This window comes from Lepisma saccharinum, chromosome 10 (genome assembly GCF_977018435.1).
Source record: "Lepisma saccharinum chromosome 10, izLepSacc3.1, whole genome shotgun sequence".
In the NCBI taxonomy this organism is placed as follows: domain Eukaryota; kingdom Metazoa; phylum Arthropoda; class Insecta; order Zygentoma; family Lepismatidae; genus Lepisma; species Lepisma saccharinum.
Window position 1 is genome coordinate 73,599,836 of NC_139238.1, and position 13,790 is coordinate 73,613,625.

At 36.7% G+C, this 13,790-nt stretch overlaps 1 protein-coding gene across 4 annotated transcripts in view; it reads right to left on the minus strand.

Annotated features, from left to right (window-relative positions):
- Positions 1-13,393, minus strand: part of LOC145993944 (uncharacterized) — a 79,137-nt gene extending 65,744 nt beyond the window's left edge. For 3 of the 4 annotated variants that reach the window (XM_083129915.1, XM_083129914.1, XM_083129911.1), the window contains exons 1-3: positions 13,274-13,393; positions 7,925-8,231; positions 2,555-2,852 (exon numbers count right to left, since the gene is read on the minus strand). In XM_083129915.1, coding sequence (XP_082986041.1) covers positions 2,555-2,852; positions 7,925-8,138 — 512 coding nt within the window. In that variant the 5' untranslated portion in view covers positions 8,139-8,231; positions 13,274-13,393. Of the gene's footprint in view, positions 1-2,554; positions 2,853-7,924; positions 8,232-13,130; positions 13,188-13,273 lie in introns of those variants that run through there. The other variant, XM_083129912.1, reaches the window with a different exon arrangement.
- Between the last annotated feature and the right edge of the window lie 397 nt (positions 13,394-13,790).

Consider the following 13,790-nt stretch of genomic DNA (forward strand, 5'->3'; position numbering starts at 1 on the left):
GGTGAGGCAAGCTCAAAGTCTGTCAGAATCAGTGGCGAAGCGTCCTATGAGGCCAAGAGGCCGGGCCTACCCACGCCATCACTCTTTTAAAGGTGTATTTACTTATTTCGTCAAAACACATGTGATGCAATGGAAAAGTTTGGAATTTTCATTTATGATAATTACAAAAAAATTCTAACCCTGTCCAGTATACGAACTTTCCACGGAGTGAGGCACATTTGCTGGGGCCTCTTCTCTTGACATTCTGTCGTACGGTCGTATATGCGGGAAGCCTAATCTTACGAGTACTGTACGTATGCTTATAACGTGCTCCTGAGGCCGGCCTCGCGGTGTTACCTACTAGAACGAACAGAATATCAGCAACACTGCATTTCCGCCAGGGTTGGAAATTTGTGGTGTACCGGCATTTTTTATAAACATTAGCTTGTGTTCGTGCAGAGATATTTCTATTTCATTGTACATTCTCCATATTGTGTACGAAACTTAGGTTTTCCTTCCTTTCATCGACAAGTGTAAGTGAAATTGAAAATTACGGAGTAGGTGTATTTCTGACTTCGTTTTCTGGTCAAAGTGCTGATGGTCTTGTCGATTCACCCAACACCGTAGCGTAAACAGAAAGTCCAAAGAACTTATATTTGTAAAGTAAGTCTTCATACCAAATTATGTAAATTAATATGCTAGTTACGCCTTATATTTACAAAGTAGTTTTACTTTCACTGGAAATAGAATAATTTACTTTTATCGTGAACGGGGATTTCCCCGCTCGTTCCCTCTCTGTGAAAACTTGCCTCCTGCTCAGGATGCTACAAGGGAGCGTGGCTTGGAGCGCGAGTTTCGTGAAGGTAGAGCTTTGTTTGTGATTCGTGTCTTGTGCAGCGATCAGATTTATGCAAGAAGTGCCGGACTGAAATGCAAGAACAATCGAGTTCTTAATTGAGTGAAGATGTAATCATCGGTAAGGTAGGACCCACTTTTGGTCTTTCATGTTTCCTTCTTATAATAATCATTTCTAAAATGTTTTCAACTATATTTTTCTTTGCAAGTAGCAGTGGCAAGTGACAGCAAAATATTTTAAAAAATTCAAAGTTGTTGAAACGTTATTTAATGCGTTAACACTGTCGTTGAATAAATATTACAAGCAGACATTTTTTTTATGCAGCCGACACAAGCGAAGAGGTAGGCAGTTTCGTTTACCCTGAAGGGATAACAAGAGAAGAGGGCGTTCAATGAGAGTACAATGCAAGGGAAGACTTTTTTTGGGTTTAGGACAAAGGGTGTTGTGTTATGGGATTATTGCGCGGGCCATGTCTGTTTCAGGTCTGGCGGAACAGGCCAGTGTTGTCACATTGGATTGGCAGAAAAGAGCTGAATTGCGCCTAAAAATTGTGATTCTATTATCTCAAGCAACTACATTTATTATAACCTGTTTATGTTACATCGTAACCTGTCGTGTTGCCGGGTCCCAAACAAGGATCCTGTGTTCTATTATCACGTAAAGGTGTCTACTAACACAAGGGGTAGAACAAATTAGGATGCGAAGTATACACACTGAATGAGAGAGGTCACCTTTACTTATGTGTTTTCCTTGAAAGCCCCGTGGTGGTCTTCCTAACACGTTACGAAGCCAGGTGACCTAATTGTGGTCATGCCAATGTTTCCTGATCATCTTTAATTCATTCTCCATACATTCTCGTCGTCACGATTAACATAGAGCAGAACAAATGAGACGAAAATATTCAAAAGTTAAATTATGTTTACTTGCACATACAGGTGTCAGAAATTCATTTATCTAGAAAGCCAAGACCGGAATTAACTACAACCATTCCATTAGTTAGACAACAGATAACAATAGTGTTTTCCTCGGTGCGAGGAAGTCTTGCTAAAAAAACTAAGTTGGCAGCAGTAGAACGTACCAAACTGACAGTCGCTGAAAGTGTGGAATTCTGTCGTCTGCTCACGGCACAAACGTCAGACTGACCCGAAAATTATGGGGGCGAGGTTTCTACCCCTTTTCACCTCAATTGCAAAATAAATTTAGAAAAAAAAGTGATGAAGAATTGACAACAGGGCTCGAGCACTATTCGTTGGATTTTCGCGATGTCCCATGATTGGTAGTTCTTTCTGGAGGTGTGTGCATAAATCAGGGGTTGAAAAAATACAAACAAATAAAAAAAAAACGAAATTAACAAAATCTATCGATGGCATCTGGTGGGCGGGAGGAGAACGTCTAAGACATAATTATCGTATTGATGGCCGGTAACAACACTTTCGAAAACGTGACGCCACTGGCAAGTAAAGAAGCGGCCTGGAGAGACATTGAACCACTCTCCATGACATAGCCCCCCTCCCTTTCTTTTTACATATTTAAGCAACTAATGGAAATTATCACACTTTTGTGCCTACCCTGCTAGGAAATCTACGCTTCGCCACAGGTCAGAATACAATTCAAAGACCAAAGTGAGATTATGGATCTGGCACCCACTGCTTTCGGAAAGCACACAATTAAAATAAAAAAGTAGCACCATGAATAATAATCACAAAACATCTCTCATACCATTTCTCAGTGAAGTCCCTTGCTTCGAGCCTCGCACCCAAGCAGAAGTTGAAGCCAGAGCGGTAGTACTTCTTCGGTGGCGAGGAACCTCCGACATTAAAGTTTCCGGATGAAGTGGAGGACATGCTCCCCTGGTCCGAATCAGATTTGCTCGGCGACTCGCACATGTCTGATTGTTTCAGCTGTTGCGCCCCAAGATTCCTTGCCTGCATGTACTTTGGCTGGCCTTCAAACTCAGCTTTTACATGAGTGCTGCTGTGTCTGGTAATCTTTCTCGGTGCACTTTGGTTTGACGGTCCTGCGGAAAAAGCAACATTGTGAGAAACGTCATGAATACATTTAGTGTGACAGTGCACCACCTCTCTGGGTAAACTAAGAAGAAAATATAGTTTATAAATTCACAGATTTACTAATGTTTTACTAGCCATGGCGTTGGTCGCAGGCGAGGGTGGCTGAGCTCACCCTTGCTCTTAAGGCATATTTCACTGCATTTGACTTTTTTCATTTTTTTTTTATTTCTAGTGATCTGTTTATTTTGTGTCTTTGTGACATCAAAACTCCAATCTAAGTCATCTTAATCTTTTTTTTTACGAGACTGTGATTTGATGACTTAAATAACAGTGTCTCGATGCCTTGTGAGATGGAAACTGAATAGAAGCGGATTAATACGTCACTCTTACAATTAATTTAGATGCTGAAATCACTGTTGCCTACCCCTAAGTATCAGTATTGCCCATTTTCCCGATAGCGCTGGTTGTGCATGACAGGTGCTAACAGTGATTAAAATAGGTTGCCAACAAAATCAAAGATTCAGCCGTAAATATTCAATTAGCTTAAATGTAAAGACACTAATTAAATCACTACTCCAAATGCAATGCACTCCCAAATCCCAAGAGATGAGCCCCTTTTTAAATATGCCCTAAATGGTGTAATGATCACAGGCTACTCTCTGTAAAGGAATACTGGCATTAGTACACATTTATCAACATTCAATCACTCTGAGGAGCTCTTCCAGGTTAAATTGTAACACCATAGTTTAGAACATGAGTTTTTATTAAACAATAGGAAGGATGAACATTAACTTTGCATATGAATAATCAATTTTATCTTTCACAATTTAATATTTGCACAGCCAACATCAGCAAGCAACTACACAACTGAATAATACAGACTCATTCGGTACTTCCAATGTGAGTACTCTTAAGGCTGCAATCTGTAACCACTTAACACGGTGTCTTTACCCAAACTATCATTAGACTCAATACTTCCCTTGGTAACCGAGAAACTATTTTGAAAATAAAATAAGTGAAAATTGGACGGTTTTCAAAATAATTAAATTGACAATATTTAACCGTCAAACTAAAGATCCATATCACAAAGAATGATATTAGCTGAGGAGATAATAATCACCCCTTCAATAAGCGAATTATTGAATGTAAACAATGTCACATGACCTTAACTTACAACCTGCTATAACATAATTTATTGTTCTTACAAGTGAAGTTCTTTATACTTCATGTAATAATTAGTCAGAAAGGTTTCAATAACCCTTATGATATGTTTGTTTAAGACTAGTCAGCTGTATTTGCCCAAAATGCCTATACGACGTTCATTGTCCCGAACCACGTTTTACGAGAACACGTAATCGCGATTTATGGCCATAAATGTTATCACCCGCATGCTAGCAGATTATGAATTGTAATGATGATTAGTTGAAGTCACTTTTCAGTTGCAATGTACTGAATGTCACTCGAATAGAAGGTGATATAGGTACTTACATTTTACTGTGTATACCCACCAAGAGTTCGTGACGGCCATCGTAAATTTCCAAATATTGGGCTTCACTTTGATTTAAAATTCGATATACGAATCGTAACACCATCCACTGTCTTTAGTTGACATTTTGTGCAATTGCAAACTGGCAATCCTTCGATGAACGTGATGTAAGCCGATTCCTTTTGGCTTATTCCAATGAGACATCCACTGTCCTGTTCATTTGAATTTGAATTTGATTTTAAAATTGTGGGAGCATCAACACTTAGGCTATTTTGCTCCCGTCACATTATACGGGGGCCAGCCCCTTATCATTACCAAGAAAAACTCTAACATTGCAGAATTAAAAATCTTAAAATGTTCTGACTTCTGTTAAAAGCTGAGGCTGTAAACGGGCACTCAGCACACATAAGAACAAAACACAGGACAACACAAACAAAATTATACTGGCCATGGGGCCAGTTGCCAGAGCCTCGTTAGTCTTCAGTCCAGGGTGTACTAATGTGGAAGTGAGGTTGACATTTGGGTGTACTACATGGAAGGTCACCCCTTACACCCCCACTGTCCTGTTCATCTTGTACAACGAGACGCGAGTCCTTTTTGAACAGTTCCATCAACCTGCTCATGCAAGTGATTCCTTAGTTCAGTTCAGCAATGTTGGATTCATTATCCCGTGCATGTTTACATACACATCAATATATAAATTTGTATTTATAGTATCAATCATGTTTCTTGTACACAATGGTTGATGACACAATAATAGTATTCACAGACAACTTAATAGAAAAACAAGAACTGTGCTGATTTGAGTCACCCGGTGAGCAGTGTCGAACTGTCTGTGAATGGTTCTTTAAACCATTCCGTCAGCTGTACAATCGTTAAACCAATTAAATACACTTGAAAATAGCATTTATGACATGGATTGTCATGAATGGTCAATGTGATCATAATTTGATCAACACACATTTGATTGTTAAGCCAATTAAATGCACTTGAAAATAGCATTTATGACATGGATTGTCATATCTTCTTTTTTGTTTCAAAACATTTATTTCTCTTCAAACTGAGTAATACATTGTCAAAGCGAAGATCTCTCAAAGCTAACAAAAATCACATGTTCCTCAAAGCTGCCCTGAAGAACTATGGAGCTGGTCCATCTGTGCTCCACAAAGCTGATTTAATAAAAATTCACTTAAAGACACTTTCCGTATTTTATATTAGCATGACAAAAACATACAGCTATGTAAACTCACTAAAAACAGCCTAGGCTTATTGACTAAATAATGCACCAATCAAAATTTTAAAAAAGTAATGTAATCAGTCGCTGGTGAACTCTGCGTTCACTCAGACACCACTCCTTCCACAACAGTGGTCTCTCTCGTGCTGCCCCTTATGTCATCTCATTAGAATCTGATTAGGTCACTCGTAAGTCAGCTAAAGAGAACCATAGACCAATGCTATAAATACTGTTAACCTTTTGGTGCCCAAGCATCTCGATCGAGACGCTGTGTCAAGGTCGTAGTTTTTACGTTATAACTTTTCTATTTTTGGCTAGAATATCGATTTTATTTTTTTATATTGTTCCTAACACATGTATTTAACAGAAATTGTTTTTTGCATTTTTTTTTGTCTTCATGAAAATGGAGGGGGAAAGGTGGGAAAAGGTACGTCTCTTTTGCGGCTCTTTTCAACGTCAAATTTTTGCCGACAAACGAAGACCAGCTTTGTTGTTCTAAAGCAATGCTTTTCACGTCCTCCTGCTATCTGCGTTCGAAGGAAGCTTGTTTATAAGTATCCGATGTCAAAATGAAAGTTTTCCGCGAGGGCGGAAGCAGGGGGAGGGGGTGAGGGGGGAGGGGGAAAACTGGTTGTTGAATCTGCGTTGTGAGAATGGGAATTTGAAGCGCGCTGAAGGAAACCTTTGTTTGTGAGCACAAGTGTTCCACAAATGTTGAACAGAGGTCACAAAGCATTGTCTAAAAATAGAATGTCAAGCAGCTGCAAGAATCTGCGTTAATTTTTCAGTGCGTTCTAGCTTTTCGTCCGTGCAAGTTGTGCGTACATGTGTGTCGTTTTGTGCCGAAGTGCGAGGATTTTTTTCGTTTCAGTGGTACAGCTCGCGTTACATTGGTCATACAGCTCTGATGCAAATATTTTTCTGTTTCTTACATGCCAGCGATAATTTCTATGTGCATTTTGAACTTTTCATATCCTTTTTTTTCGGGGGGGGCGGGGCGGCGGGGGGGGGGAGAAACCCATTTTTTTAAAAAAAAAAATTTCAGGGGATTTCCCCCCTTTCACCCTCCACATGTGCGCCGAATGTGAATAAATTATATATCGTCTGAATCTGTGATTCATTCTGCATACAACGGTATATCGTTCATATCTCCAGGGCAAATAGTCTCTGAGCTAAAGTTATTTCAAGGTAACGCTGCATTTTGAAGCTTGAATCAGTGGCGTGCCGACAATTCCTTTTGGGGGTATAACTCAAGTTACATTGGTCATATGATAATAATGCAAATATTTTTGTGTTCCTTACATGTTAGCGATCATTTCCATATGCATGTCGACACTGTCATGTACTTTTTGCTTGAGGGGAGGGTGGGGGAACACAATTTTTTTTCCCGAAATCTTGGAATTTTGAGTTAGCCCCCTCCCCCTTGCCACATATATATGCCGAATTTGCAAAAATTTCATATAGTCTGAATCTCTGGTTCATTCTGCGTACAACGGTATATCACTCATCTCTCTAGGGCAATTAGCTTCCGATCTACACTTATTTAATTGAAACTCTGCATTTTGCTCAAAATCGGCTCGGTACCCAGAGGCTTACTTGTGAAAAAGGTCTTGGGCGTCAAAAGGTTAAATGGCATTTAATTCAAATTTAAAGTGAGGGTGACGCTCGCCTGCGACGGATCACAGGTTAAGATTATAACAGGGTGGCCACTCTAGGACCATAATAAAATTCAAGTATAATTCCCGGTCTTCAAGGCGAACTTCCCCAAAAATTCAAGGGTACAAGCAGATGTGCTCTCTATTTAAACTTTCACATCACCGCCTCTCACCCCACCCCCCTAAAAACACAAATATATTAACAATATAAAGGGTCTGTGCGATTCCAATTTATAAAAATATTCTAATTCAATTAAACGGTGTGTGTGTAAATAATATTTAATTTAAATTGCAAAGTTTACATTTGCCATTTAACATACTCAAACTCATAATACATCTTCAAACACAGGTCACAAATGTTAGTGGCTATATTAGTCTACAAATAATTGTTAATTGTATACGAATTTCAAGTCTACATTTACCTTATCAACTTAAGATATCTTGCAATAATTTTCAGATAGATTGTTATGTCTTATAGAGAATTGTCTTTTAACTTCCATGCAGCTATCTTTTCTTTTCCTTCCTCGATAAAAATAAAAGCTGAACTGTGAAAAACTTGCCTCAGGGCATTAATAAATATGTGTATAAATTCAAAGGGATTTGGATTAATGAGAGTTGCAGTATTTCACGTAGAATTCCAGGAATTGTCGGTGAATAGTCACCCTGTATAATCAAAATAAAACACATAATAATAGATAACTATACCTGAATTGTCCTTCTGTGCATCATCTTTACTTCTGATTGTTTTTCTCTCTCCTGATAACCGTAGATCTTTCTGGTTTCTCTTCCTTACTTGATCTAATCTGTCAAGTGACTTCGATGTTCTGGTGTCCCTTACGTTATGCACTGGTTTCGTGTTTGGTTTCCCTCTGCTTAATCTGACATTCCTTGTTCTAAGATGAGTTTCTTCTTTTACCATTTCAGAATAACTTGAAGGGGAGTACTCTGCTCAACTTATCTTAGTTGTAACAATGTTGAGCAGAAAATTGGTCAATTATTTTCTTCCAATAACCTGCAAAATTGAATCATGTAAAAAACATAGGTAACAGCTAGGGATGGACATTGGAAATTTGATATTGTGATATATCGTCAAGAAAATATTGTCACAGAGGATATGACTTTTTTTATATCGTGATATCGGTGATATATCATCTCCATGATATACCAAATATTGCCAAATATCGGTACTTTATATCGCTGACACGACATATATCACCAACATAATATATATCAACCAATACTAGTAACAACGAGTATATCAGTATATAATATAATGGAACGTCTACTTTTGCCTGGTGGTGTGAATAGCCTCAGGGCTATTTTTTGCATCTGCAAAAACTGAAGCCAGTGACCAGGGGTAGACAACACTAAATATAATTCAGGCACCAGGTCCTTTCTCTAAGGAGCCAGTTTTTACTGTTTTCCAACACATTTTTAAATGTGACCTTAAAACATATAATTTATTAATGAATGTAACATTGGATTAAAAGTAAAGGTAAATGTTTACTATCCTTCGGACACCTATAACTTCTGAGTTTCGTCAATTTTTAACATTTCTACTTACCTATCTGCTTCGCGGATCATTTTTTAACGTGTATTCACGTTTTTTGATCATTTCTTTAAAAAAAAGTGTTTTTGTAACTGAAGAACGTACGTTTCCGCAAATGGTTTGTGGGGCTATGTGTCAATGGTTCGTGGGGCTATGCAAGAATGGTGTGTGGGGCTATGCGAGAATGGTGTGTGGGGCTACACATTTTTTCGAAACCAATTTTTAACTATTGTAACCTATTGTGACCCTACCTAACCTAACCTTACCGGAAATGGTTTGTGGGGCTATGTATGAATGGTTCGTGGGGCTATGCGTCAGTGGTTGAATTTCCGCTATGAAACATTCCCACATCACACAAAACACCTTCCAGATGTTAGACAATACTACAGGAACTTATTACGGTAAGTAGTTTCTTCTGTAGAAATGAAGAAATCTGTCCGAAGGATAGTAAACTAGTACCCATTTTAATATATGGCTGGCTCTACCATACTGCTGTAGATTTTAAAATTCGGTTAGCAACAATGAAGAAAATCATAATGGCATGTTCATTATTCTGGTTTAATGATATATGTGATACAGACAACACACAAAAGTTTTTCTTGTATGTACGCATTGCTTGCATTGTAGAATTATTTTCCTGTAGTTTACTGTTATTACAAGCATAAGAAAATAGTTTTTCTTTGTGACGTTTCAGGAGAACACACGCTAACAGACTAACCATTGTTATAACTGTATCTTTAGTCAAAATTAAAATAAATGTCTCATGAAGGGAGCGTGTGTTCTCCTGAAACGTCACAAAGAAAAACTGTTATGCTTGTAATAACAGTAAACTACAGGAAAATAACACAAAAGTTTAAAAACATATATTGTACTCATTACTTAAGAATGGGTAATGAACATTTCCATAAGTGAACTCTTATCATTAAAATAATAATAATAATAATAACTGATTTTGTAAATTCAGGCACCAGATGAAAATTTTCAGGTGCTACGTCAACTGAGCACCCTGTATTTGTCTACCCCTGTCAATGACAAATCATACACACTTGAAAATTTCCTTCTTCCTTTTTTCCGAAATATCGCATCAGAAAGTTGATTTAAAAAATATAAATTTTGCAAATTAATCATTTTCTTTGTAAAAATTGCAAAAAAATGCTCTCTAACATACAAAATGTAAAATTGTTTTTATTAATTAGAGTTTAAATTGAACTTACCATTAAAAGAAATTATGTCTGACTGCAATTTGTCCTTAATCTTTGTTTTCCTTTTTAACGGCACTTGAACCTCTTAAACCATGATTAACTGATTGACCGATTTTGTTTATTATTTTTCTGTATTAAGTCTGGTGCTTGGACTCACAGCAATAACAATACCCGTATAGATCACACAAGTAAAACATACATAGTCACTAACCCTTTGTAAAATTTACGCCACCCTCCACAGCTCATGACAACATGTGCAACCCATTGAGATGTTAGCTCGGCATAGATTGATAATATAGAAATAGAAGGAGAATATTCTACCAAATTATTGGGTGTTATCATAGACAATGATTTAACATGGGACGAGCAGATTAACAATATATGTAGTAAACTAGCCACAAATCTTTATCTTTTGAAGCAGCTAGCACATTATAACGTAACTGAAATCAATAAAACTATCTATTATGGACATTATTTACCCTCATATTGAATATGGTATTGTAGCATGGGGTAGAGGTTCTCATATTAAAATCTCCAGAATACTAAGACTTCAAAAAAGTGTACTGAGAAATATGTTTAAATTAGGTTATAGAACTTCCTGTAAAAAAAACTTTTAAAGAGCAACGAAGAATGACTGTTTTCTCTCTATACATATACAAAGTCATCTTATTTGTTTTAAATACTGGTCTAGCGACCAAAAATTACCAAATACATGACCATAACACTAGAAGCAAAAATGACTACCACCTAAAAAAAAAAACTACACTTATCAAGAAACAGACCACTGAATTCTGGAATATGGTACTATAATAATCTCCCAAACAATATTAAAATACTCACACCCCAAATTAAACAGACAAAAGCTATAAAAGAGTATTTGCTAAACAAAGCACTGTATAGTCTAACTGAATTTTTAGAAAATCCCGGTCAAGAAATTAACTAATGATACCTCTAATTTTATCATATGTAATTACACCATATTTACTCATTTTATATACATATATATACTTTATTTTGTACTAGTTGTAACATATATGCCCTCATGTATGAAATTCTGTTCAGTAATATCTCTTTTTGTCTATGAAATTTTTTATGTAACTTTTTAAGGATATATCATATTCTTAACAATCATGTATCTTAAACTATTTGTAGAAAAACTCTCAATAATACACATGTAATCCTTGACGTTTTCCATACCTATGCATTGCAGGTTTACGGAAATAATAATTATTATTATTATTCCTAAGTTAGGATGTTCACAGAAGGGGGGCATGCAGGAAAACACGCCTTGTTCAAAACAGCAAGTTCTGACAACTGAGGGCATAAAAAATTACGACATGTTTGTGTTCTAGGGTTAATTTTAAAAATACTTTGTCATGTCATGAATGATACCACATAAAATCACAAATTACTCAGATTCAACATGTCTCCTACAAAGATGGGGTAACAGTTTCATACATCGGAGACACATTTCTTCATTTTTACAGAAGAAACTACTTACAGAAATGAGTTTCTCTAAGGTTCCCAATGTTAGTCGAGATATTTTCTTTCATCGTGGTATCTATTTGACCGGAAAATCATGTCAAGTGTTTCAAACCACCACCCCCCCCCCCCTTTTTAAATTATGCTTGCCTAACCAAACCTAACCTAACCTTATCGGAATGGTTTGTGGTGCTATCCGTCAGCTAGTCGTGCATAATGTACAATTTGCACACGTGACGAACACAATAGTAGGTATTTTTCAGTGAAGGTTGGAAACACTGATATTCGAAACAAAAGAAGCGATATAATTCGCAAAGTAAGCGATATCCCACTGTTACGTGCATTCGGTAGCACTTAGAAAAATGCGTTATTTTAGTAGAAATAGTGTTTGTTTTCGTGTAAAAAGCATAATGGCACCTTGAACTATGTTCCGCAATACACAATTGGTAGGTACGGACCATGCAAAACACAAAATATCCGATTTTAATGTCTCTCCGATCTATGAAACTGTTACCAAAGATGGCAGCATTCATATGAAAAACAATCTCCATAAATCATGCAAAAGTTTCCACGCAGGTGTACAGAGAGTGAAAAGCATCCAAAAAGCTACACCAACTGTATAGTAAATTCAGAAGATTAATATGTTATCAGTGTGGAATATAGGTTCTAAACTTCTGCCTCAAATATGCTATTACTTGAATCACTTGAAATGAAAGCTTACGTCTACTTCACTCTCAGATAAAATAATCGGGTCAACTGGCCTATAGTTTATGATTGATCGATTGATTTGCTTTATTTTACTTCGCTTTTGTGCCAATTTTGGCTAATTTCGAAAATGGGGATAAGTGATGAGATTGATGACTGGATACTCACAAACATCCATGCCCAGGTCGAGATTCGAACCCAAGACCCCTGGAATCGTAGCACGATGTGTTAACCACTCGGCTGGCTGACCTATAGATTAAAGTGGGATCTGAACCATTGTGCAATGTGCTTCCAGTGGGGATTGAAACCTTGATCATCATAAATTGGTTTTGTAAATGAATGAAAATCTTGCAAATTCAAGAGCTACTAAAAATGACTATGGAATATTCATGAGTAATTTTATTCTTCCTCACATGTTTACCTACATTTCAAAACAATCATTTGATTTTATTCTCAAATATGAGAGTGGTGCCAGTATGGTGTACTATTGCGTACTGCCAGAGAACTAACAATGCACAGCATTCACTGTTGTAAAGAGCTTGTAAACGATTAGGCAATACTCTTTAATGACAAAACCAAATAAAAGTTTCATTCAACTTGTTAATACCACTCCATAATGAGTACTGGTCTTGGTTTGTCCTAAAACTATTATAGGCCTAACATTTTTCTTAGTCTGTGTCTCAGCGTCAAGAGGAAAAAATTCAAGAATCGAGTACACAAGAAAGGGAAAAATGAATCCTCCCAAAATCTACTTTAGTTTCAGCATAATGTACGTGCATAAAATGACAGTTGAACTGAAATGAGCCTTTGCAACATTGGCTCTTCCAAATCTTATCACAATTGATAATTTTCATACTAAGTAGCTATTCTAGTTTAACGCAATCAACGTTTTACAATAACGGCATAAATATTAAAGCAAAATTTCATAAATTGTACGATATTTCGGAAAACGACGACTGCAACTTCTACTCACACATTTTTCCACAAAGTATACCATGAATCGCACAATGGAAACTGTCGAGAAAACGCCTCTATTAGTCATGAAAATTATTTCCTCAACATTCCTTAAAAACGTATTGCCTATAACATAGTAACTATAATACGAAGTTTCAATACCTTTATAATGTATAGCGCAATGATGCACTATTTCACTTGATAATTCAGGTTGCAGATAACTTGATTTTTATTTTTCTTCTCTTTCTTGTTTTTAACCACAATAAACGCCATTAACCTCCAACGTGGTGGCAGTGTTGCCAGTGCTCGTACGATGAAATTCACTAGTAGAAGTTACGAAATTTCATAGCCCTTCATGATGTTGATATTTTTATACTATATTTTGTAAAAACGTGTACTTCAATATGTTTTCATAAATGTTAAATCAAAGCATTACAAATTCATTGCATAGATTTTTTTTATTTTCTACATTTTGTACATTATTCAAATTCCACCAGACTGCCGACAGGGGTTCCTGATTCGAATCCCGGCATACGCAGGGCTATTCTTTGTGACTCACAAACTCCATTCATCAATTTTATTATATCATCACTCTTCTTAATCGTTGCTATTAGCCAAAACGGAAGAAAAGGGACAATACATAACAGAATTCAAATCAAACATCAGAGTTCTTCTCGGT